Raw genomic sequence first — 27818 nt, 5'->3', positions numbered from 1 at the left:
CCCCCCAGAGCCAGGCTGCCCCCCGGGACCCCCCTCTGGACCCACACCACCACAGGGACCTCCACTCCGTCCCTACCCACCCCTCCTCCAGGTCACACCCATCCTTTTGTTCATCCCCACATTCATTTGTTCATTTATCTATTCATTCTTCCATTCATTCATTTACCTATCCATTCATTGTTCCAATCGTTCATTCACCTTTCCATTCATTAACTCATTCATCATTGTCCATTCAGTCAATCATTCATCGATTCATTCAGTCATGCGTTCATTTCTTCAGTCATCTGTCCTTCCATCCAGCTATTCATTGATTCAGTAATGCATGAATGAATTCATCCATCCTCCCGTCCACACTCTGCTCCCCCCCGGAGGAGACCCCGGTGAGGAGACCCTGGTGTTCACTGAAGACCTCCTCCCTCCCTCCTGTGGTTCTCCTCAGGTCCTCTCACAGCATGGACCTCCTGCACAGCAAGCGGGACTCGGCCTACTCCTCCTTCTCCACCTCCTCCAGCATCCCAGACTACCTGGCCTCCGCCCCGTCCCTCAGCTCCGAGCGCTGCTCCTCCCTGGAGAGCGTCCCCCCGCGGGGGAGGGACGGGGAGTACCCACATGGCCATGCGGGCTTCATGCGCTCGGAGCTCACCTCTGCTGCGTCGCTAGGCAACAGCCTATCCCAGGAAAGGGGCGTGGTGAAGCGTGGTAGGTGATGAAATGGATCAAGTCAAACATGTCTGGCACACACACGGGTATATCACCTCCTGTGACGTACCTTGGTTTGACTCCTGTGTCTGTCCTTCCTGTGTTGTGGCAGAGTCAGGGGGCGGGGTCTTTTACTGTGGCAACAGCAGTAGTGGCAGCAGTGGGGGAGTCCACGGGTCGAAGCGCCACAGTGTGGGGCCCATCTGGGGCCCGACGGCCAGCCCCGGCTCCGCAGACCCCCTGAATGAGGCCCCCGCTCCCCCCCACCGCAGTGACAGCTACCAGGCCACCAGGACCCACGAGAGACCCAGCTCCTGGTCCAGCCTGGAGCATGGTCGCTCGCTACGGTGGGCCTCCATGTCTACATATATACCTCTATATATTATACCTCAATATATAATATATACCTCTATATATTATACATACCTCAATATATAATACATACCTCTATATATAATATATACCTCTATATATTATACATACCTCAATATATAATATATACCTCTATATATTATACATACCTCAATATATAATATATACCTCAATATATAATACATACCTTTATATATTATATATACCTCAATATATAATACATACCTCTATATATTATATATACCTCTATATATTATACATACCTCAATATATAATATATACCTCTATATATTATACATACCTCAATATATAATATATACCTCTATATATAATACATACCTTTATATATTATATATACCTCTATATATAATACATACCTCAATATATAATATATACCTCTATATATAATACATACCTTTATATATCATACATACCTCTATGTATAATACATACCTCAATATATAATATATACCTCTATATATTATACATACCTCAATATATAATACATACCTTTATATATTATATATACCTCTATATATTATACCTCAATATATAATATATACCTCAATATATTATACCTCAATATATAATATATACCTCTATATATTATACCTCAATATATAATATATACCTCTATATATTATACCTACCTCAATATATAATATATACCTCTATGTATAATACATACCTCAATATATAATATATACCTCTATATATTATACATACCTTTATATATTATATATACCTCTATATATTATACATACCTCAATATATAATATATACCTCAATATATAATACATACCTTTATATATTATATATACCTCTATATATCATACATACCTCAATATATAATATATACCTCTATGTATAATACATACCTCAATATATAATATATACCTCTATATATTATACATACCTTTATATATTATATATACCTCTATATATAATACATACCTCAATATATAATATATACCTCTATATATTATACATACCTTTATATATTATATATACCTCTATATATTATACATACCTCAATATATAATATATACCTCTATATATTATACATACCCATACCTTTATATATTATACATACCTCAATATATAATATATACCTCTATATATAATACATACCTCAATATATAATATATACCTCTATATATTATACATACCTTTATATATTATATATACCTCTATATATAATACATACCTCAATATATAATATATACCTCTATATATTATACATACCTCAATATATAATATATACCTCAATATATAATATATACCTCTATATATTATACATACCTCAATATATAATATATACCTCTATATATTATACATACCTCAATATATAATATATACCTCTATATATTATACATACCTCAATATATATATACCTCTATATATAACACATACCTCAATATATAATATATACCTCTATATATTATACATACCTTTATATATTATATATACCTCTATATATTATACATACCTTTATATATTATATATACCTCTATATATTATACATACCTTTATATATTATACATACCTCAATATATAATATATACCTCTATGTATAATGCATACCTCAATATATAATATATACCTCTATATATAATAGATACCTCTATATATTATACATACCTCAATATATAATATATACCTCTATATATTATACATACCTCAATATATTATATATACCTCTATATATTATACATACCTCAATATATAATATATACCTCTATATATAATACATACCTTTATATATTATATATACATCTATATATTATACATACCTCAAAATATAATATATACCTCTATATATAATACATGCCTTTATATATTATATATACCTCTATGTATAATGCATACCTTTATATATTATATATACCTCTATGTATAATGCATACCTCAATATATAATATATACCTCTATATATAATACATACCTTTATATATTATATATACCTCTATGTATAATGCATACCTCAATATATTATATATACCTCTTTATAAAACGGGTGGCTTAAATCAAGCGATCTGATTGGTTCCCAACTGTGCTGCGTATACACACAGCTATGACGCCCGTTCAGTTTACAGAGTTCAGTATCACTCCGCGCCTAACTTGAACTGTTGTTTATTTATATATAAAAGCAATAGCATAGTTCACTGAAGCCTAAAAACATGTTGATTGCTGGACGGGGTGGAAATGTTGTAAAGCAATAGGCACACGCTGAGTGAACTGCTCGATAGTAGGCTAAATTGCCGGCGAACCGAGCTACCGTCTCTAGCCTTCTCTCTGAAGGACGCTACAGTGTGTTGCATAGCAACCGCCGTACACTTTGCAGGCAGCCAGGAGGGACTACTTTTTTGTATTCGTTAAAAAAAATGCTTTTCCGACTTTCTAGCTTTTTCAAAATTGAGGGTGTCTATGACTTTCATTTCGCCATATTTACGTAACCGTTTTATAAAAGCAATAGATCACTTCAGTCAGTGGTATACAGTCATTATACCACAGCCTGTCGTGATCTATTGCTTAAATATATTATACATACCTCAATATATAATACCACAAACCAAGCTACCGTCTCTAGCCTAGCCTTCTCTGTGAAGGACACTACCGTGTGTTGCATAGCAACCGCCGTACACTTTGCAGGCAGCCAGGAGGGACTACTTTTTTGTATTCGTTAAAAAAAATGCTTTTCCGACTTTCTCGCTTTTTCAAAATTGAGGGTGTCTATGACTTTCATTTCACCATACTTACGTAACAGCTTCAGTAAGTGAAATGTGCTCATTATACCACAGTTAAAGACCGGGTAAACCAAGAATAATTATGGGTTTTGAGTTTATAATACCACAGGAAAATATATTATTAACCACCCTGCCAAATTTGAAGGACTAAAAAAATCGCGAAGTATATAAAATTATGCTTCAAAGTTGATGAAAAATGAGCAGTAACCCCAGGCTCAGGACGGTGGGGGCGTGTGCGCTGCAGGCCAGGAAACCACGCCCATCACCGGAGAGGTCCAGCCCCTCCCAATCTCAAAGCTGAAAATGGACAGCAGGGGGCGGGTTTATGTGAGTATGACCGCTTTACGTAACGCGGTCCTCGATGTAGACCCGCCCATTTTAAACCTGCACACAGAACATTCTCTGAGGCCTAGCTCCTCAAGGAAATGATGAATGGGAAAAATATTTTTTACATGTTTTGAGGGACACATTTAAGGCCTAATTAATATGATAAGAAGAAAAATACTGAATTTGGTTTACCCGGTCTTTAAGGTCACCCTTAACTGTGAGCACATACCACAGCCTGTCGTGATCTATTGCTTAAATATATTATACCTCTATATATTATACATAACTCTAGATATTATACATACCTTTATGTAGTATACTTACTCTATATATTATATATACCTCTATATATTATACATACCTCTATATATTATACATACCTCTATATATTTTATATACCTCTATATATTATACATACCTCTATATATTTTATATACCTCTATATATTATACATACCTCTTTATATTTTTGGATGTATTCAAACTATGTTATACACGGTCTCAACTCCCGTTCTAGTCTGGAGCGCACTCACTAAGGCTGCGAGTGAGCGTCTATATGTCTATATCTATCTCTAACTTTATGTCTATATGGATACTATCTCTATCAGTCTGTATTTATCTATATCATCTGTGTTGTTCAGGTCGCTACATAAAGGCTCCTGGCATCACTCCAGTGGCTCTGTGGCTTCAGGTAAACACTAAATAATGATATTCTAGCTTGTGTTGGTGGTTAATTGTCACGCTGTTCTTCAACCAGCTCCACCTGGTGGTCTCCCGGTGCTGTTGAAGCTTGCATTCCAGCAGTTGTCCTGACACTGTAAACGCTTTCAGCCAAAGGCTCGTACGCGGCAGACGTCCAGCTGCACACCGTGGTGGAGAAGAGCCCCGAGAGCAGCCCCACCACCAGGCCTCGCCAGGGGGGGGCCCTCCCCGGGGCCCCCAGCACCAGCCCCGTACCCCTTCCCTATGGCCAGGGGCCCCCAGCCGCGGGGGCCAGGGACACCCTCCATCAGCTCCAGCAGGGCGGGGGGGTGCGGGGCGGAGAGGAGGAGGAGGAGGGAGGGAGGGGCGGGGAGAACGGACACCAGAACAGCCTGGGTTCTGCAGCACCGCTCCGTGGGTCCTCCTCCTCCTGCTCCTCGTCTCTGCTCTGCCCCGTCAGGACGCTGCTGGAGGCAGGCAGGTAGGGGCCGTGCTCTCTGTCTAGGATGGTCAAATAGCTCAAAGCTATTCTTGAATTTCAAAAGATACATTAAATAAATCTAAATTAAAATGTGTATAGAAAGTAAGTACATAAAATTAATACTGACTCTAATTTATCTTATATATATCTCGTACACATCCAGCCCTTATCTTAACTTGAACTTATATCTGTCCTATCTTTGTCTCTCATATATACACCTAATTCTAATCTTAACCCTACATCTTACTTATCTAACTAAATATCCAACCACCTCCTGCTAACCTATCGTCCAACCAGCTCCATGCTAACCTATCATCCAACCAGCTCCATGCTAACCTATCATCCAACTAGCTCCATGTTAACCTATTGTCCAACTAGCTCCATGCTAACCTATTGTCCAACTAGCTCCATGCTAACCTATCATCCAACCAGCTCTCAACCAGCTGACTCATGCTCACTCATTAACCTTCTCTGTGTTTCTCCCTTGATGGTTATGGGAGTTTTCCCTCGCCCTTTAGAGAGCTTGGTGATAAAGAGCAGGAGATCAAGTTGCTTTCAGTTGAGTTTTCTATTGAGGATTTTTTTTAGTTACCCAAACAAAACCATGCCCCCAAAATACAATTCTCTGGCCATTCTTACAGTTACTGTAAAGAAACTAGTCTGCCTGAACTTTTACTTTGTCTATCATATAGTCACTTAACCCTAACCTGAACTCTATATCATATTTTATCTTTGGCTCTTAGATAACATAGGTATTACCTTAACCCTCTATCTTATCTTTATCTCTGACGTAACTACAACCTTGATATTATATTGTATCTTTCTCTGTAACATAAGATATAGGGTTATGGGAGTTATTTTTATCCTTAACCAGTTTTGTGCATGAACTAATTCAAAATAACTAGTTCATGCACAAAAATGAACTAGAAGTTCATTTTTCTATGAACTTTGAACTGAACGTAACATATTCTTAACTAAAGAACTTGAACTTGAACTAGTTCAGATTTTGTGGCATTCTGAATTGATGCTTAGGTCCAGATGACATGTTTATTAAATAGAGTTACTGCCTTAGTTGTGATGAATGAAACAGGTGTACAAATAATATCCACAACAATTTGAGATTGTAGTGATGGGCAGCAGGTAATGGAGAGGATTCATTTTAAAAGATAAGCACAGAATACTCACTCCAACAGTTTTGCTTTGGTTCTAAAAAAAACTGTTAATGAACTGAACATGAACTATTTCAAAACTGAATTGGTGAACTATAAACGTGAATTTATTAATTTTCTTTTGTATGAACTGAACTTTGAACTAGTTCATGTGAAGTGTGAACTTGCACAACACTGTCCTTAACATAACTCTTAACTTCAACTCTATATCTTATCTTTCTCCTTAACATAACTCTAACTTCAACTCTATATCTTATCTTTCTCCTTAATCCGGTATTTAGCACATAGCCCCCTTTCTGGTTTGTCTAGGATGAAATAGAGTGGTTGACACTGAAGATTTTACTATTGGTCCTGTCTCGGGTATTTGGCTCATTTCAAATCGCCCCTGTCTCCTTCAGAATGGCTGTCTACGGGCATTCACAAACCTGTAAGTAAAACAACCCTAAACTTTTGTTTTTTAGAAATGTGCAACTCACCGAGTGGTTAGTGGTGTTCGTTGATGTTCCAACTCAAGTATCTTTGCGAAATACAGTTTCTGTCATGTTTTATTTGGCATTTTGTAAATCCCATTGAAACAGAAACGGGACTGGAACCGGAAACTGAAATTTGGCTGTTTACGTTTGGTTGTAGTCTTTTCGCTCGGTTCTCCATTTCAACAGTAGGGCTAGAACCGAGCGAAAAGACTAAAACCAGCCCCTCTTTCCGTTTCCAGTCAACGTGCATGATGGATGAGTCTTCCAACAGAAATCAATGGATTTACAAAATGCCAAATAAAACACGACAGACTGTATTTCGCTACGATACTTGATTTGGATCATCAACAAACACCACTAACCACTCGGTGAATCGCACATTTCTAAAAACTAATGTTTAGGGTTGTTTTACGGACAGGTTTGTGAATGCCCATAGACAGCCATTCTGAAGCAGGCAGGGGCGATTTGAAATTATTATACCTGAGACAGGACCAATAGTGAAAATTTCAGTGTCAACCACTCTATTTCATCCTAGACAAACCAGAAAGGGGGCTCAATGTTCAAAATACCGGAATTGTCCTTTAACATAACTCTAACTCTATATCTTAACTTTCCTTGACATAACTCTAACTCTATATCTTGCCTTTCTCCTTAAAATAATTCTAACTCTAACCCTTTATCTTATCTTTCCTTGACATAAATCTAACCCTATACCTTACCTTTCTCCTTAACATAACTCTAACTCTTACCCTATATCTTATCTTTCTCCTTAACATAACTCTAATTCTATAGCTTATCTTTCTCCTTAAAGGGACACTTCACCCATTTGCATTAAGTTTTGTATCGATAGAAACCGAGTCATATCTTTGAATGGTCCTGCATCATTCCCTCATTTTCCCCTGAGACGGGAAAGCTCTGTATCTACCTCTTACACTTCCTGCTTTAAATGACGCAAAATTACGATTTTTGTGGTAGATCACACGAGCGTTAAAGAAGTAATGATGTAGTACCAGAGACGCAGTCGTTTATTCATAATACCATCCGGAGGCACACACAGCTTTTGGCCGTGTTCTATAAGATATTCTAGAACACTCTGGGAGCTCCGGCGGGAGACCTGGAGCTCTATATCTAAATAATATAATATATAGACATCTATAATTTAATATATAATATCACGGGCAAAAGCTGTGTGCGCCTGGATGTTTCTGGTCCTTCCACTTTAATCTGAAGTCGTGGTTCTATCTGGATTTAGAGAGTCAAAGCCAGCCAAAGTTGCTTTCCCAATTCCTTCTCCACCATGGCAGAGAATCAATACACAGGTCTTATTTTGTAAACCCGCACCTGGCCATACCTGCGAATTACATTCCGCACCCGACCAGACCCGCTATAAAATGATATAGACGCCCGACCTGCAGTCGAAGGAAAATTAGACCCATTAGATGGAATGCCGGGGAATTACACTACCTGGTGTTTGGCGTGGTTCTTTAGATTGCTGTGGCAAAAAAGCACATCATCCACTGTGGACGGTTTTAGTTGACTCCTCCGCTCCTGAATAACATACCCAGCACCGGAGACGTCTCGCTCGCCATCACAAAACCCGCGACCCACCCGCTGCTCAGGTGTCACGCAGTACCAATATATGCAGCCCCATTGAAGTGGATGGACGCTTCAACAGGCAAATGCACTGTGACGCTACGGGAATGTATGAGAGGGAAATCAAGTCAGTCGACCTGCGATAAGCAGCTGATTCTGAACGAACTCGTCTTCGAGATGGACGTGTTCTAACGCATTTTTAGTCAATGAAATGTTAACACAACAGTATATATTTGACCATTTAATTTTTAAAATTTTAGGGGAAGCTGAGCTTCCCTTGCAGTCTTAGAGAAATCACCACTGGTCACGCAGGACTCTGGCCGAGATAATGGTGTGTTTCTGATGCCTCGGACACCAGCCTTCCGAGGTCCAGTGGGGAAATCCCAGCTTCCCAGAAATACCAGCTTTCTTTCTTTCTTGGCTGTTATGTTACGTCCCTCAGGGAGTGAACGCTGATTGGCTGTTATGTTACGTCCCTCAGGGAGTGAACGCTGATTGGCTGTTATGTTACGTCCCTCAGGGAGTGAACGCTGATTGGCTGTTATGTTCCGTCCCTCAGGGAGTGAACGATGGTTGGCATTGTGGGAGTTGTCGTCTTCAATCCACAAGCGCCAAAAAGTCACTGTCTGCCTTTTCTTGGTCAAGAAGGCACCAAATTAGAAATTTATGTTTGACTAAATATACGACCCACTTTCAATACAGATTCATGACTCCACCGGTGAAATTCTCCTTTAACATAACATAACTTTAACTCTAAATCTTATTTCCTGTTCCTCTGGATCAGAGCTGAAGACCCCCACCCTCAGGTCTCCCCCAGGGTCGCCCAGGGCCAGGTGGCCCCCGCTCGCCCCCCCCACACAGCATCATACCCCCCGCCCCCCCGGTCCCAGGCCTCCCCGCCCTGGGACCGGGCCTCCCCGCCCTGGGACCGGGCCCAGCAGGAGACGGCCCTGACCCGGCTGGAGATGGCGCTGGCGGAGGTCCAGCGGTGCGCCGGCTCCGACAGCGTTCTCACCACAGCCAGTAGCCACGGCGGTGGTAGCCAGGCCAACAGCGGTGGTAGCCAGGCCAACAGCGGTGGTAGCCAGGCCAACAGCGGTGGTAGCCAGGCCAACAGCGGTGGTAGCCAGGCCAACAGCGGTGGTAGCCAGGCCAACAGCGGTGGCAGCCATGCCAACAGCGGTGGTAGCCAGGCCAACAGCGGTGGTAGCCAGGCCAACAGCGGTGGTAGCCATGCCAACAGCGGTGGCAGCCAGGACAGCGGGCTGAGCGTCCTGGAGAAGGTTTGCCGCTTCGAGAGGCGGGAACACGGCCTGAAGCAGCGCAGCCTCAGCAGCCGCAGCTGCAGCCTGCAGTTGAAGGTACAGCAGCTCTGAGGCCGCGGTGCAGGACTACGTCACGTTGTTCGTGCCGACACTGAACTGGTGCTCCCACTGCTGGGATTATTCTAACGTTGTCCTTATGCTGACGTGTAGCTAGCTAGTATGTTGCTAGCATGTTGCTAACGTGTAGTTTACACATTTCTGACTTTGGACGAAGACTGAGAAATATATGCTAACTTCTTGCTCACTCAGAAATGTGTCTAATCCTAGCATGATGTTAACTTTGGTTTTCTAATGTTAATGGTTCCCTTCCTGCCTCACCTGGTCCAGAGTGAGCCGGGGCAGAGCGGGAGGAGCGCCCCCTGTGGAGCGGAGGACCTCCGGCACATGCTGGAGAGGAGCGGTGCTAAAGCCCAGCGCAGCCTGAGCTACAGGGGGCGGAGCACTGACCCCCCACTGCACAGGTAGACCAGTACAGTAACGTGGGCAGACCAGTACAGTAACGTGGGCAGACCAGTACAGTAACGTGGGCAGACCAGTACAGGTTCAATAGTAAAACTGGATCAGGTAGAAGGGGCCGGTAGCAGCGGTGAGTGGCTCAGTGGAAGCAGACGGCTGATGCCCCCCCGGTGTTGAGCCATCAGTCAACGGTGCCGTCACTCAGTGTCACTCAACCCTGACCTCCACCTCTTGTGTCCAGGGGCCAGGCTGACCCCAGTTCAGTCCTGCTGAGGAGCCGCAGCACCTTCCACCTGAGAGAGCCCCCCCCAGAAGAGACCCACCAGCCCCTCTGTGCTGCTGGACAGCCCCCACAGAACCCCCCCCACCCAGACCACTCCTTCAGCAGGTGAGAGGAGCCACAGGCACAGGACATGGGGGTGAGTGGAGAGGACATGGGGGTGAGTGGAGAGGACATGGGGGTGAGTGGAGAGGACATGGGGGTGAGTGGAGAGGACATGGGGGTGAGTGGAGAGGACAGTATACTCCCTGGTATACTAAACCTACCTGGTGTTGACAGGCAGAATGCCAGGTTGTACTACATTGGGCCCCAGTGTGTGAAGGGTGTGTGATGGCCGACTAGTCAAACGTTTCCCACACGCTCCCCAATGCGCCGTTGCCTGCTATTGGTCAACAATACCATGTGATTGGTTGTGTCTCGTCTCAACGCGACCTAACTATATTGCATTGAAGCAGCCTTGGTCAATAGCAGTTCTAAGCAAACATGACCGTTTTTATTTCCTTATAAAGGGGAACATCACACTCGCTATGTTCTACAGTAAGAGATAGGCCTGGCCAATAAAACAATAAATGATCGTATCGTGATAGACTTTTGATCAGTATCAATATAAAACACGTACAGTATATATCGATAAGAGACTGGACCACCGAATCTAGCAGCTGGTTTGTTACACAAACACGGCTCCATACTTATTTACAATATCTGAGTGTTTTTCATTGTTGTATCGACATTGGAGTATTGATCAATGAAGAGCAGTGGAAGGTCATATTAAGTGTTAAACAGAAGTGTTTAAATCCAGCGTGGTAATTCATAGTATTTTTAGGTCATTACAATGATCAATATTTATCGATATCGGTCAATATGATCGAGTTATATCATGATATGTCTTTTAGCCATATCGCCCAGGCCTAGTAAGAGATCACTGCTTCATACACATGACTGCTATAAGTGTGTTGTTGACAAATTGGCGGTGGAAGTAGAACCAGTGTCTCCACTGGTCCAACGGTTCAGTAAGGCGGTTCTTCCCCAGTGTGTGTATGAGGCAGTACTCTTATGTCAGACCCTACCCCCCCCCCTCTGACCCCCCTGCTCCCTCCAGCTCCTACAGGGACTGCCTGAAGGACGCCCAGTCCAGGGTCCTGGGCTCAACCTCCTTCAGACGGAGAGACCTCAGCTCCTCCCTCCTCCAACCCAGGAGCTGCTCCTCCTCCTCTGGCCTCCCGTCCCCCTCCAGTTACCTGTCCCTGGAGAAGAGAGGTCCCAAGACCAAACCCAAGCCCCAGCGCCCTGCCCTGACCCCCGGCCCCCCGCCCCTCACCTCCCCCCACACCCCCAGGGAGAGGCACACCGTGGGCCCCCCCGCCGCCGGACCCCCGCTGGTGGGCCGGGTGTGCGGCCGCAAGCGCCTCAGCGTCCAGCAGAAGAAGAGGTCGTACTCCGAGCCCGACAGCCTCCACGAGGTGGGGGTGTGTGACCCCGACACCAGCGGCCTCTTCAGGAGAGGAGGTACGGCTGTGTACATTATATACTATATACTGTATACTATATACTGTATACTGTATACTATATACTATATACTGTATACTATATACTGTATACTATATACTGTATACTGTATACTATATACTATATACTGTATACTATATACTGTATACTATATACTGTATACTGTATACTATATACTATATACTATATACTGTATACTGTATACTATATACTATATACTGTATACTGTATACTATATACTATATACTGTATACTGTATACTATATACTATATACTATATACTGTATACTATATACTGTATACTATATACTGACATACTGTATACTATATACTATATACTGTATACTATATACTATATACTATATACTGTATACTATATACTGTATACTGTATACTATATACTATATACTGTATACTATATACTGACATACTGTATACTATATACTATATACTGTATACTATATACTATATACTGTATACTGTATACTGTATACTATATACTATATACTGTATACTATATACTGTATACTATATACTATATACTATATACTGTATACTGTATACTATATACTGTATACTGTATACTGTATACTGTATACTATATACTATATACTGTATACTATATACTGTATACTGTATACTGTATACTATATACTGTATACTATATACTGTATACTATATACTGTATACTGTATACTATATACTGTATACTGTATACTGTATACTATATACTGTATACTATATACTGTATACTATATACTGTATACTGTATACTGTATACTATATACTGTATACTATATACTGTATACTGTATACTGTATACTATATACTATATACTGTATACTGTATACTATATACTGTATACTATATACTGTATACTATATACTATATACTGTATACTGTATACTGTATACTATATACTGTATACTGTATACTATATACTATATACTATATACTATATACTGTATACTATATACTATATACTGTATACTGTATACTGTATACTATATACTGTATACTGTATACTGTATACTATATACTATATACTGACGTACTGTCTGATGTGAACGTTGATGAACCGTCATTCATATGCAGTCCCAATGATGGCACTGCTCTCATTGCAGGGCTTTCTTTCTGAAAACAAATGAATAATATAAAGTGTGACCATTAGTTAGTAGTTAGTACATTAAATATGTAAAACATATTTGCAACAACAGCGTGAATGCAACATCAAGGTGGGACCGTGTTTGATGTTTTATAGACGTTAGGCGTTTCAGATGACATACGTTACAATGACAGCTCCTGGTCTGGGAGGTGACTCCGGCCCCCATGAAGTGACGTAATAAACCCTCCCGCCCCCAGAGAGCAGTGTGGCCGACCGCAGGAGGCTGTTTGAGGGGGCGGCGCCCAGCGGCAGCCTGGGTGGGGACGGGCCCCGCCCCCAGAGCACCGGGCCCCGCCCCCAGAGCGCCGGGCCCCGCCCCCAGGGCGCCGGGCCCCGCCCCCCAGCCCTACGGCAGGCCCAGCAGGACGCTCTGGCCCAGTACATCCAGAGGAAGAGGAGTGAGAGGAGGGACCAGGACAGGCCTCACAGGCCCCACAGCTACATGCAGCCGGAGCCCGCCCGACGGACAGGTAGACAGACAGACGGACGCTGTTCCCTGTTCTTATGTCTCGTTATCAGTTCAGTTCAAAAGAGCTTCATTAGAACAGTGACAGAACGGAGAACTTTAAAACGCCGTCTCTCTGCTCCCCCAGAGACCTCCAGTCTGTCGTCGGCCTCCAGCCTCCTGTCCCTCCAGGAGTCCTGCCCAGACTGGAGCCTCCTCCCTGGGGAGGGCTGGCCGGGCTCCCCCCCGGCCCCTGGAGCTCAGAGCAGCATGAGACCCCCGCCCTCTGGGTAACCCACCCGGACCCTACGCCCCCCCTGGTGCCCAGCCCTGTGTGGCCTGGTGCTCAGGGGTACTGACCCCCCCGTCCTCAGCTCCCCCCTCCCTGCTCCTCCGTCAACCAATGGGAACAGACGACGGGAAGGCATAGAACCACCTGTCCCTTAAAGAAGTGCTGACATCAGCGGCTCATTCTAAGTTTTCTCAAAGCGACCCCATGGTACCAAGGGGTCCAGCCAGACATGGGCTTCCATGTTCTAGGATATTATTTAATTTCCCAGTTCATAGTTAGTTAAGCACGACGTTTCTCGTAGTGCTTGGTCTGACAGAACCCCAGAGCAGAGGAGGGAGCAGGGGTATATACAGCAATGTTCTGTAGGTAGAAGACCGTTCTGTAGGGAGAAGACTGTTCTGTAGGGAGAAGACTGTTCTGTAGGGAGAAGACTGTTCTGTAGGTAGAAGACTGTTCTGTAGGGAGAAGACTGTTCTGTAGGGAGAAGACTGTTCTGTAGGGAGAAGACTGTTCTGTAGGGAGAAGACTGTTCTGTAGGTAGAAGACTGTTCTGTAGGGAGAAGACTGTTCTGTAGGGAGAAGACTGTTCTGTAGGTAGAAGACCGTTCTGTAGGGACTGTTCTGTAGGGAGAAGACTGTTCTGTAGGGAGAAGACTGTTCTGTAGGGAGAAGACTGTTCTGTAGGTAGAAGACTGTTCTGTAGGGAGAAGACTGTTCTGTAGGGAGAAGACTGTTCTGTAGGGAGAAGACCGTTCTGTAGGTAGAAGACTGTTCTGTAGGTAGAAGACTGTTCTGTAGGTAGAAGACTGTTCTGTAGGGAGAAGACTGTTCTGTAGGTAGAAGACTGTTCTGTAGGTAGAAGACTGTTCTGTAGGGAGAAGACTGTTCTGTAGGTAGAAGACTGTTCTGTAGGGAGAAGACTGTTCTGTAGGGAGAAGACTGTTCTGTAGGTAGAAGACTGTTCTGTAGGGAGAAGACTGTTCTGTAGGTAGAAGACTGTTCTGTAGGGACTGTTCTGTAGGTAGAAGACTGTTGTGTAGGGAGAAGACTGTTCTGTAGGGAGAAGACCGTTCTGTAGGGAGAAGACTGTTCTGTAGGGACTGTTCTGTAGGGAGAAGACTGTTCTGTAGGTAGAAGACTGTTCTGTAGGGAGAAGACTGTTCTGTAGGTAGAAGACTGTTCTGTAGGTAGAAGACAGTTCTGTAGGGAGAAGACTGTTCTGTAGGGACTGTTCTGTAGGTAGAAGACCGTTCTGTAGGGAGAAGACTGTTCTGTAGGTAGAAGACCGTTCTGTAGGGACTGTTCTGTAGGGAGAAGACTGTTCTGTAGGGAGAAGACTGTTCTGTAGGGAGAAGACTGTTCTGTAGGTAGAAGACTGTTCTGTAGGGAGAAGACTGTTCTGTAGGGAGAAGACTGTTCTGTAGGTAGAAGACTGTTCTGTAGGGAGAAGACTGTTCTGTAGGGAGAAGACTGTTCTGTAGGGAGAAGACCGTTCTGTAGGTAGAAGACTGTTCTGTAGGTAGAAGACTGTTCTGTAGGTAGAAGACTGTTCTGTAGGGAGAAGACTGTTCTGTAGGTAGAAGACTGTTCTGTAGGTAGAAGACTGTTCTGTAGGGAGAAGACTGTTCTGTAGGTAGAAGACTGTTCTGTAGGGAGAAGACTGTTCTGTAGGGAGAAGACTGTTCTGTAGGTAGAAGACTGTTCTGTAGGGAGAAGACTGTTCTGTAGGTAGAAGACTGTTCTGTAGGGACTGTTCTGTAGGTAGAAGACTGTTGTGTAGGGAGAAGACTGTTCTGTAGGGAGAAGACCGTTCTGTAGGGAGAAGACTGTTCTGTAGGGACTGTTCTGTAGGGAGAAGACTGTTCTGTAGGTAGAAGACTGTTCTGTAGGGAGAAGACTGTTCTGTAGGTAGAAGACTGTTCTGTAGGTAGAAGACAGTTCTGTAGGGAGAAGACTGTTCTGTAGGGACTGTTCTGTAGGTAGAAGACCGTTCTGTAGGGAGAAGACTGTTCTGTAGGTAGAAGACCGTTCTGTAGGGACTGTTCTGTAGGGAGAAGACTGTTCTGTAGGGAGAAGACTGTTCTGTAGGGAGAAGACTGTTCTGTAGGTAGAAGACTGTTCTGTAGGGAGAAGACTGTTCTGTAGGGAGAAGACTGTTCTGTAGGGAGAAGACCGTTCTGTAGGTAGAAGACTGTTCTGTAGGTAGAAGACTGTTCTGTAGGGAGAAGACTGTTCTGTAGGGAGAAGACCGTTCTGTAGGTAGAAGACTGTTCTGTAGGTAGAAGACTGTTCTGTAGGTAGAAGACTGTTCTGTAGGGAGAAGACTGTTCTGTAGGTAGAAGACTGTTCTGTAGGTAGAAGACTGTTCTGTAGGGAGAAGACTGTTCTGTAGGTAGAAGACTGTTCTGTAGGGAGAAGACTGTTCTGTAGGGAGAAGACTGTTCTGTAGGTAGAAGACTGTTCTGTAGGGAGAAGACTGTTCTGTAGGTAGAAGACTGTTCTGTAGGGACTGTTCTGTAGGTAGAAGACTGTTGTGTAGGGAGAAGACTGTTCTGTAGGGAGAAGACCGTTCTGTAGGGAGAAGACTGTTCTGTAGGGACTGTTCTGTAGGGAGAAGACTGTTCTGTAGGGAGAAGACTGTTCTGTAGGTAGAAGACTGTTCTGTAGGTAGAAGACCGTTCTGTAGGGAGAAGACTGTTCTGTAGGGACTGTTCTGTAGGTAGAAGACCGTTCTGTAGGGAGAAGACTGTTCTGTAGGTAGAAGACCGTTCTGTAGGGACTGTTCTGTAGGGAGAAGACTGTTCTGTAGGGAGAAGACTGTTCTGTAGGGAGAAGACTGTTCTGTAGGTAGAAGACTGTTCTGTAGGGAGAAGACTGTTCTGTAGGGAGAAGACTGTTCTGTAGGGAGAAGACCGTTCTGTAGGTAGAAGACTGTTCTGTAGGTAGAAGACTGTTCTGTAGGGAGAAGACTGTTCTGTAGGTAGAAGACTGTTCTGTAGGGAGAAGACTGTTCTGTAGGTAGAAGACTGTTCTGTAGGTAGAAGACTGTTCTGTAGGTAGAAGACTGTTCTGTAGGGAGAAGACTGTTCTGTAGGTAGAAGACTGTTCTGTAGGGAGAAGACTGTTCTGTAGGGAGAAGACCGTTCTGTAGGTAGAAGACTGTTCTGTAGGGAGAAGACTGTTCTGTAGGTAGAAGACTGTTCTGTAGGTAGAAGACTGTTCTGTAGGTAGAAGACCGTTCTGTAGGGAGAAGACTGTTCTGTAGGTAGAAGACTGTTCTGTAGGTAGAAGACTGTTCTGTAGGGAGAAGACCGTTCTGTAGGTAGAAGACTGTTCTGTAGGGAGAAGACTGTTCTGTAGGGAGAAGACTGTTCTGTAGGGAGAAGACCGTTCTGTAGGGAGAAGACTGTTCTGTAGGTAGAAGACTGTTCTGTAGGGAGAAGACTGTTCTGTAGGGAGAAGACCGTTCTGTAGGTAGAAGACTGTTCTGTAGGGAGAAGACCGTTCTGTAGGGAGAAGACTGTTCTGTAGGTAGAAGACTGTTCTGTAGGGAGAAGACCGTTCTGTAGGTAGAAGACTGTTCTGTAGGTAGAAGACTGTTCTGTAGGGAGAAGACCGTTCTGTAGGGAGAAGACCGTTCTGTAGGGAGAAGACTGTTCTGTAGGTAGAAGACTGTTCTGTAGGGAGAAGACTGTTCTGTAGGTAGAAGACTGTTCTGTAGGGAGAAGACTGTTCTGTAGGTAGAAGACCGTTCTGTAGGTAGAAGACTGTTCTGTAGGTAGAAGACCGTTCTGTAGGGAGAAGACTGTTCTGTAGGGAGAAGACTGTTCTGTAGGGAGAAGACTGTTCTAGGTAGAAGACTGTTCTGTAGGTAGAAGACTGTTCTGTAGGTAGAAGACTGTTCTGTAGGGAGAAGACCGTTCTGTAGGTAGAAGACTGTTCTGTAGGTAGAAGACCGTTCTGTAGGGAGAAGACTGTTCTGTAGGTAGAAGACTGTTCTGTAGGGAGAAGACTGTTCTGTAGGTAGAAGACTGTTCTGTAGGTAGAAGACTGTTCTGTAGGGACTGTTCTGTAGGGAGAAGACTGTTCTGTAGGTAGAAGACTGTTCTGTAGGGACCGTTCTGTAGGGAGAAGACTGTTCTGTAGGTAGAAGACTGTTCTGTAGGGAGAAGACTGTTCTGTAGGGAGAAGACTGTTCTGTAGGGACCGTTCTGTAGGGAGAAGACTGTTCTGTAGGTAGAAGACTGTTCTGTAGGGAGAAGACTGTTCTGTAGGGACCGTTCTGTAGGGAGAAGACTGTTCTGTAGGTAGAAGACCGTTCTGTACGACTAACGTATGTCCCTGGTTTCCCCCCCCAGCACAGATGCAGCTCCCCCAGCAGCCCTCCACGCTGGGGCTCCCCGCCCAACCCTCGCCCCAGCGAGACTCCACCCCGGGCCCCCGCTGGACCAGGGCCTCTCCCTGCAGGCGCACGGGGCCCTGCAGAGGGCCAGGTCCAGCATGCTGGGCTCCACAGAGGATCTTCTGGAGGAGAGAGAGACGGGTGATCAAGTCCACCTCTGTTTTTCAACCCCCCAACAGGTCAGAGGGGTCTCCATGACAACACTTCACACAGCTGAAGCCCTGCAGCAACCTGACAGGTCTGTCTGTCTGAAGCTCTCCCTGTCTGTCTGCCTGTCTGTCTGTCTGTCTGTCTGTCTGTCTGTCTGTCTGTCTGTCTGTCTGTCTGTCTGTCTGTCTGTCTGGCTTTATGTCTGTCTGTCGTTCTCCCTTCCTGTGTGTCTGTCTGTCTGTCTGTCTGTCTGTCGCTGTCCCTTCCTGTGTGTCTGTCTGTCTGTCTGTCTGTGTGTCTGTGTGTCTGTCTGTCTGTCTGTCTGTCTGTCTGTCTGTGTGTCTGTCTGTGTGTCTGTCTGTCTGTCTGTCTGTCTGTCTGTCTGTGTGTCTGTGTGTCTGTCTGTCTGTCTGTCTGTCTGTCTGTCTGTGTGTCTGTCTGTCTGTCTGGACCTCTTGTTTCACTGCTGCCCTCTGCTGGATGCTCTCAGGACCACGGTGCTGGACTGGATGTGGTGATGATCACCCCCCCATGCCGTGAAATGATAAGAAAGATAATAATGTAGATAACATGTCCCCTCTGGTACTGTACTGGTCGGGCTGCTTTATCAGACCAGTCCTTCATCCCAGTTCCAGTCTCAGTCCCTGACCCTCAGCCCTGTGAAGAGTCAGAGTAAAGCAGGAGAAACCTTTAGGGTGAGCCGTCCCCTCCTGATGACCACCTCTCTGCTCGTCCTGTAGACCAATGACCACTCAGACCCCAGAGGGACACGCCCCCTCCTCAGACCCCGCCCACCACCACCACCCGGTTGATGTCAGCACTGGCGTCTCCGCGTTCGCAGCTCCTCAAGGCAACTACACACACTCTCCAACACAGCCTCCGCCCGCACCGCATGGCGCCAGAGTGGACCTCTAAACCTTGACTTCCTGTCTCTTTGTTTTCACTTCCTGGCAGCAGGAGGGAGCGAGTCTCATCCGCCTGTCACCAGGAGAGAGAGGCCTCCCGTCTCCTCCCCGCTGGCGGCCTCGGTGGGCCTCCCCTCCCCCCTGCCTCACCCCGCCTCCCCCCTGCCTCACCCCACCTCCCCCCTGCCCCGCCCCGCCTCCCCCCTACATCACCCCGTCACCTCCGCGCCAACAGAGCAAACCACGACGGCGGGGTCGGACGGTGACAGGGTGAACCTCCTCCCTCTCCCCCTCCCTCCCTCCCCCCCCTCCTCCCAGTGCTGCCTCTCCTCCCTCAGGACCTCAGAGTCCCGCCCCCGCAGCCTATCAGAGCCCTCAGAAGTGGGCCAATCAGAACATGACTCGGACGAGCTCTTCCATCCTTTTCCGCATCTTCTACCAATCACAGAGAGTGACGTCACGCAGCGTGATGTCAGTCCTCCTCCACGTCAGCAGGAGGTGCTGGGGGCTGCTGGGTGAGTGCACCTCCACGGGGGGGGGGGGGGGGGGGGGCCCTCGGGGTCTTAAGGTGGTCGATGTTCAGCATCTACCAGGGGCAGTGGGAGGGGCTACACCAGAGGGTACTGCTGCCTTAACGTGAACACCAGGGGGCGGTGTGGACAGCAGGGGGCGGTGTGGACAGCAGGGGGCGGTGTGGACACCAGGGGGCGGTGTGGACACCAGGGGGCGGTGTGGACAGCAGGGGGCGGTGTGGACACCAGGGGGCGGTGTGGACAGCAGGGGGCGGTGTGGACAGCAGGGGGCGGTGTGGACACCAGGGGGCGGTGTGGACAGCAGGGGGCGGTGTGGACACCAGGGGGCGGTGTGGACAGCAGGGGGCGGTGTGGACAGCAGGGGGCGGTGTGGACACCAGGGGGCGGTGTGGACAGCAGGGGGCGGTGTGGACACCAGGGGGCGGTGTGGACACCAGGGGGCGGTGTGGACAGCAGGGGGCGGTGTGGACAGCAGGGGGCGTTGTGGACACCAGGGGGCGGTGTGGACAGCAGGGGGTGGGGCGGTGTGGACACCAGGGGGCAGTGTGGACAGCAGGGGGCGGTGTGGACACCAGGGGGCGGTGTGGACACCAGGGGGCGGTGTGGACAGCAGGGGGCGGTGTGGACAGCAGGGGGCGGTGTGGACACCAGGGGGCGGTGTGGACACCAGGGGGCGGTGTGGACACCACTGTTAGCGTGTAGCGGTGTAATCCTGTTGTGAGCAGCACCTCTTCCTTACCCCAGTGGTGGAGGCCAAGCAGTCAATAAAATATGTTAAGGAAGTAATCTGAATCTGTAGTATTTATAACTTCATTATCATCCTTTATTGTGTAATCTCATATTCTATTGTTTCTCCCTGCCTTACTTGTAGTTTCCATGGAGACCGTCCCTCAGCCATGGAGACCAGTGCCTCGGTCGGCCCGTCTCCTCATCCTGTCGCCCGGTCGGGCCCTGGGGAGATCGTCTCCCAGGAGCCCCAGGACAGCCTGGGGCTGAAGTACCAGCCTCTGCCCAGGAGAGAGGCCTCTGCCCAGGAGCTGAGGGTTCAGGTCCTGCTGGGCCAGCTGGTATGTGGGATGTTTTTTCGATCTCAGTTTCACATTTTTAATGATTGATGTTTTGACAACTACAAGCTCCAAGTATCCAGTGGTCCCCCCACTGCACGCATGTTTCTATGGTCACTTCTGAGGGTAAGGAGCCTACAGTGAGCTGTAGAGTGGGGTGCTAGCTGAGTGACACCTCACCCTGACTCCCTGACCCCCCACAGCGTCGACTTCATCGTTGAGTCTGCGTCGGTTTGTGACTGAATGAACAGTTGTAAGTCGCTTTGGATAAAGCCGTCTGCTAAATGCCCGAGGTGTAGGTGTGCAGACAACTTCTGTTTAACCTACTCTCTTTAAAGGGCAATTTCAAGACTTAAGTGGAATATAATATTCATAAATTTGTATAATAATCATTAGTATATGCTATACGTGAACCTCCTAAGATGGCACGATTTGATTGGTTCGCTATCTCGGGATATTGGGCGATATCCCGAGATTGAGATCTCAAACTCGGATATTGTTTTCATCGCACGTGGCGGTCGTCTCGTCACGCTAATGACAACAGATATAAACAGCTAATAAAAACAAATAAATCCCAGCAAAAAGTGTTATCTTGGTTCTTTTTGGAGAGTTCACGTGTAGTATGTACTGGTTACCTCAGGCTCCCTGACTAAACAAATCCCCCTGGCCGCACTCTGCCGGGCTTCACTGCAGTCCACCGGGCTGCTGCTGCTGGAGCTAACCGGCTGGTGGGTCAGCATGGCGGTCAGCGGGGACAGCGCTGTGGTTCTCTGGTGGCCTGGGCCTCCAGCAGCAGTCAGGCAGAGCGCCTCGGTGTGTCTCTGGGGGACGGGCTGCGGAGGAGGAGGCCTGTGGTAGCGCCGGTTCTTTCAACGTGTTTCTCCTCCTCCTCACTGCAGGTGTCGAGGGAGCGCTCCCTGGCGCCCCTGCTGGACACGGTGGGAACTGAGAGGACTGTGGAGCTCATGGAGGACGTGTTCCAAGGCTCGGGATCGGCTGGTAAATCACCATGGCAACGCAAGGACGGCAGCCTATGGGGCAAGCACAGGTAACATCATCCTGAGAATGGAAGCACATGACCGTGGAGAGAGGGGCTCTGAAACTGTTTCTTAAGCTGCTGGGCCTTTAAAAGACCATTGTGTGTTTAAAAGGAACTTGTGTGTTTAAAAGATGTTTGTGTGTTAAAAGACGCTTGTGTGGTTTGAAAGACGCTTGTTGGTCTAAAAGACGTGTGTGTGTTTAAAAGCTTTTCTTAATTGTTTCAATGTGTTTCCTGAAAATTGTTTAAATGTGTTTCCTGAAATTTCCTGAAAAACTACATTTCTCAAAACTCGTTTAGCCAAAACTAAACTAATATTTAGCCAAAGGCATTCTGAGTTTGGCATTTCAAGGCCAGTGTTTTCCATATGAATAAACAAGGCTTGATCAAGTCGCTTCAGACAAAAGCGTCTGAATTCCCTAAACATAAATATATAATAAGCATTGATTATGAAAATTATGCTTAATGATGCAAAAACGCTTGAGAAAATGCTTGAGTGAAAACAAATGGAATTGTGCAAGAGCTTCACGCTTCACGTCACCCAATGATGTGCAAAGTTCAAGATTCAGTGTGTAAACAATTGAGAACAACTGTGACAGACGCTTGTGTGTTTGAAAGAAGAGTGTGTTTGGTCGAGGAACACACTGTAGTGAGCAGCATCTCTTGGAGGACCTTATCTTTAGTATGTTATAAATGACACACTCACTATACATTGGGAATGAATACTAACAGAATATATAGAAAAATAGTTGAGTCCATTAGTGTAATATTAGTTTATAAAATAGTTGAGTCCATTAGTGTAATATTAGTTTATAAAATAGTTGAGTCCATTAGTGTAATATTAGTTTATAAAATAGTTGAGTCCATTAGTGTAATATTAGTTTTACCTCCTCAGAGGCCAAGATGGAGGATCCCCTGGTGGCCTGGAGACGGATCTCGATGACGAGGAGAAAGAGCTCAATGTGACCAAGGTAGGGCAAGAGTCACAAGGTCTAACTCTACACACTGGTTCCAGTTCTGGTGTTACTGGTTGTAGACACTGGTTCTGGTGATACTGGTTGTAGACACTGGTTCTGGTGTTACTGGTGTTAGACACTGGTTCTGGTGTTACTGGTTGTAGACACTGGTTCTGGTGTTACTGGTTGTAGACACTGGTTCTGGTGTTACTGGTGTTAGACACTGGTTCTGGTGTTACTGGTGTTAGACACTGGTTCTGGTGTTACTGGTTGTAGACACTGGTTCTGGTGTTACTGGTTGTAGACACTGGTTCTGGTGTTACTGGTGTCAGACACTGGTTCTGGTGTTACTGGTGTCAGACACTGGTTCTGGTTCCCTGTGATGACTGGTGATTGGGCGTGTGTCTCCGCTCCACCAGGTGGCGCTGTGTGCGGCTCTGAGGGGCAGTGTGGAGGCTCTGCAGGAGGAGAAGGAGGAGCTGCAGGAGGAGCTGCGGCAGCACCGAGCTCTGGGCGCCGGCCTGGAGGCTCTGGTCCAGGACCGCTGCCGGCCCAACGAGAGGGAGAAGTACCGCGTGTTCACCGGTACGCCTGCACACACTTTACTCTCCTAGTCAAATCCACTGCTCTAACCCTTAACCCTTAACCCTAACCCTAACCCTTAACCCTGAGCCCTGACCCTAACCCTAACCCTTAACCCTGAGCCCTGACCCTTAACCCTGAGCCCTGACCCTTAACCCTAACCCTAACCCTTAACCCTTCACCCTTCACCCCTCACCCTTAACCCTGAGCCCTGACCCTAACCCTAACCCTAACCCTTAACCCTTAACCCTGACCCTAACCCTAACCCTTAACCCTTAACCCTTCACCCCTCACCCTTAACCCTGAGCCCCGACCCTTAACCCTAACCCTAACCCTAACCCTAACCCTTAACCCTTCACCCCTCACCCTTAACCCTGAGCCCTGACCCTAACCCTAACCCTTAACCCTGAGCCCCGACCCTAACCCTTAACCCTGAGCCCTAACCCTTAACCCTGAGCCCTGACCCTTAACCCTGAGCCCTAACCCTAACCCTTAACCCTGAGCCCTGACCCTTAACCCTGAGCCCTGACCCTAACCCTTAACCCTGAGCCCTGACCCTAACCCTTAACCCTGAGCCCTGACCCTAACCCTTAACCCTGAGCCCTGACCCTAACCCTTAACCCTGAGCCCTGACCCTTAACCCTGAGCCCTGACCCTAACCCTTAACCATGAGCCCTAACCCTTAACCCTGAGCCCTGACCCTTAACCCTAACCCTAACCCTTAACCCTGAGCCCTGACCCTAACCCTTAACCCTGAGCCCTGACCCTTAACCCTGAGCCCTGACCCTTAACCCTGAGCCCTGACCCTAACCCTTAACCCTGAGCCCTGACCCTTACCCTTAACCCTGAGCCCTGACCCTAACCTAGGGCTGAACGATTTATCGTTTTCTGATCGAAATTGCGATTTCAGACAACGCGATCTCGTGATCGCCAAAGCCGCGGTTTCTTCCGTGTTCCTGACTGACCCGAGATCTGTTGTCAACTATTTAATCCGGCACTTGAGAAATCACCACAGGCATTTGCACGACGAGTGCATGACGAAAAAGTCCGGTGAAAAGTCTCCCCCCGTCAACAACTCCGCCCGCGGACCCTGTTATAATGTAATGTCCCCAATTAATGTAAAGCAACTGGCCCGCCGGCATATCGCATTTCAGCGTTAACGCGTTGACACGCGTCTTGGCGCGGTAACCCCCCCCCCTGCTGCTGTCCCTGTCCCTTAACCCCTGACCCCTGACCCCTGACCCCTCCCCTCTGGTCCTCAGGAGACCTGCAGAAGGTGGTCAACCTGCTGCTGTCGCTGTCGGGCCGCCTGGCCCGGACCGAGGTCGCCCTGCACCACCTGGAGGACAGACAGGAGGAGCTGGGGGAGAGGGTGAGTCTGTCCGTCTGTCTGCCCCCCCTCCCCCCCAGGCCTCCCTCCTCCTGAAGCTCTGTCTCCCCCCCCCCCTCCCCCCCCTCCCCCCCCAGGCCTCCCTCCTCCTGAAGCTCTGTCTCCCCCCCCTCCCCCCCTCCAGGCCTCCCTCCTCCTGAAGCTCTGTCTCCCCCCCCCCCTCCAGGCCTCCCTCCTCCTGAAGCTCTGTCTCTCCCCCCCTCCCCCCCCCCCCCTCCAGGCCTCCCTCCTCCAGAAGCTCTGTCTCCCCCCCCCCCTCTCCCCCCTCCCCCCCCTCCAGGCCTCCCTCCTCCTGAAGCTCTGTCTCCCCCCCCCCCCCCCCCCCCTCCAGGCCTCCCTCCTCCTGAAGCTCTGTCTCCCCCCCCCCCCCCCCCCCCTCCAGGCCTCCCTCCTCCTGAAGCTCTGTCTCCCCCCCCCCCCCCCCCCCCTCCAGGCCTCCCTCCTCCTGAAGCTCTGTCTCCCCCCCCCCCCCCTCCCCCTCCAGGCCTCCCTCCTCCTGAAGCTCTGTCTCCCCCCCCCCCCCCCTCCCCCTCCAGGCCTCCCTCCTCCTGAAGCTCTGTCTCCCCCCCCCCCCCCCCCTCCCCCTCCAGGCCTCCCTCCTCCTGAAGCTCTGTCTCCCCCCCCCCCCCCCCCCTCCCCCTCCAGGCCTCCCTCCTCCTGAAGCTCTGTCTCCCCCCCCCCCCCCCCCCCTCCAGGCCTCCCTCCTCCTGAAGCTCTGTCTCCCCCCCCCCCCCTCCAGGCCTCCCTCCTCCAGAAGCTCTGTCTCCCCCCCCCCCCCTCCAGGCCTCCCTCCTCCTGAAGCTCTGTCTCCCCCCCCCCCTCCCCCCCCCCCCCCCCCTCCAGGCCTCCCTCCTCCAGAAGCTCTGTCTCCCCCCCCCCCCCCTCCAGGCCTCCCTCCTCCTGAAGCTCTGTCTCCCCCCCCCCCCTCTCCCCCCCCTCCCCCCCAGGCCTCCCTCCTCCTGAAGCTCTGTCTCCCCCCCCCCCTCTCCCCCCCCTCCCCCCCAGGCCTCCCTCCTCCTGAAGCTCTGTCTCCCCCCCCCCCCCTCTCCCCCCCCTCCCCCCCAGGCCTCCCTCCTCCTGAAGCTCTGTCTCCCCCCCTCCCCCCCCTCCCCCTCCAGGCCTCCCTCCTCCTGAAGCTCTGTCTCCCCCCCCCCCTCTCCCCCCTCCCCCCCCTCCAGGCCTCCCTCCTCCAGAAGCTCTGTCTCCCCCCCCCCCTCCCCCCCCCCCCCCCCCCTCCAGGCCTCCCTCCTCCAGAAGCTCTGTCTCCCCCCCCCCCCCTCCCCCTCCAGGCCTCCCTCCTCCTGAAGCTCTGTCTCCCCCCCCCCCCTCCAGGCCTCCCTCCTCCTGAAGCTCTGTCTCCCCCCCTCCCCCCCCAGGCCTCCCTCCTCCTGAAGCTCTGTCTCCCCCCCCCCCCCCCCCCCTCCCCCTCCAGGCCTCCCTCCTCCAGAAGCTCTGTCTCCCCCCCCCCCCCTCCCCCTCCAGGCCTCCCTCCTCCTGAAGCTCTGTCTCCCCCCCTCCCCCCCCAGGCCTCCCTCCTCCTGAAGCTCTGTCTCCCCCCCCCCCCCCCCCCCTCCCCCTCCAGGCCTCCCTCCTCCAGAAGCTCTGTCTCCCCCCCCCCCCCCTCCCCCTCCAGGCCTCCCTCCTCCTGAAGCTCTGTCTCCCCCTCCCTCCCCCCCCCCCCTCCCCTCCAGGCCTCCCTCCTCCAGAAGCGCTCCCTGCTGCTCTCCCAGAGGGAGGACGCCCGGGAGCTCAAGGAGCACGTGGAGCGGCGGCAGCGGGCGGTGGGCTCGCTGCTGTCGGCGCGCCTGGGCCCCGCCCCGCTGCTGCTGTACGGCCGGCTGGTCAGCGGGGCCACGCCCGCGCTGCTCATCCGCCAGCGCCGCCTGGACGACCTCATACGGCAGGGGGAGGAGCAGCTGCTGCTGGTCAGGGAGACCCTGCCCCCCCACCTGGCCGCCGGGTCTGACACGTCCAGGGGCTACCAGCTGTCCTCTAGCCCCGCCCCCGCCCCCGCCCTGGCCGCCCCTCAGGGCCACGCCCACGCCGCCCGCGGCGCCGCCGTGACCTCGCTGTGACCTCGCTGTGACCTCGCCGTGACCTCGCTGTGACCTTGCTGTGACTGCGGACGTTAGTGGAGCGGTCGTGGGCTGTGGGCGTGGCTACAGGCGGAGAAGAGGGCCGGGCTGGAGGAGGTCAGGAAATACTGATGATTGGAAACATGAAGAAACGTATTTTTAGCAGAGTAGCTGCTCCTCGTCATTACCCCTCTGCTCCTCCTCATTACCCCTCTGCTCCTCGTCATTACCCCTCTGCTCCTCCTCATTACCCCTCTGCTCCTCGTCATTACCCCTCTGCTCCTTAAGAACCAAACCCTCTTCAGATCCACGGGGACTCAGAGGCCTGTGGCCTCGACCGTAGGCCACCACGTCCTCAGAGAGCTTAGCCAGGCTTCTGTTAGGTGTAACGCCTCAAGTAACCACTGATTGGTCGAGTGGGGAGCATGCTGATTGGTTGAACGGGGAGCATGCTGATTGGTTGAACGGGGAGCATGCGCACTGTTTAGTTTTTGACAGCCAGACATGAGAATGAAATGAAGCCATCCGATAAAAACTATCATTTCAGTAGGATGTGCTATATCATCCACTCTTCAGCAGCTTTAAGCACACACACACACACACACACGCAAACACACACGCAAACACACACACACACACACACACCCAGCTTGCCTTACCGTCACCACAGTGGTGTCACACTGTTTTGCCG

General features: G+C 48.9%; 1 protein-coding gene across 1 annotated transcript; it reads left to right on the top strand.

The window, feature by feature from the left end:
• Positions 1-452: 452 nt before the first annotated feature.
• Positions 453-27818, top strand: shroom3 (shroom family member 3; the record flags this gene model as incomplete). Its single annotated transcript, XM_084482732.1, has 20 exons — positions 453-699; positions 812-1046; positions 4786-4835; positions 4976-5327; positions 9347-9923; positions 10215-10348; positions 10585-10731; positions 11723-12129; positions 13492-13764; positions 13888-14029; positions 18390-18671; positions 19324-19433; positions 19538-19611; positions 19807-20003; positions 20893-21088; positions 21985-22133; positions 23020-23095; positions 23500-23665; positions 24925-25034; positions 26744-27818. The coding sequence occupies 20 exons, from the start codon at positions 453-455 to the stop codon at positions 27125-27127; spliced, it is 4308 nt and encodes a 1435-aa protein (XP_084338858.1). The 3' UTR covers positions 27128-27818.

The sequence above is a fragment of the Micromesistius poutassou genome (assembly GCF_964030765.1).
Source record: "Micromesistius poutassou genome assembly, chromosome: 18".
Classification (NCBI taxonomy): domain Eukaryota; kingdom Metazoa; phylum Chordata; class Actinopteri; order Gadiformes; family Gadidae; genus Micromesistius; species Micromesistius poutassou.
This window is presented reverse-complemented; position numbering and strand designations above follow the sequence as displayed.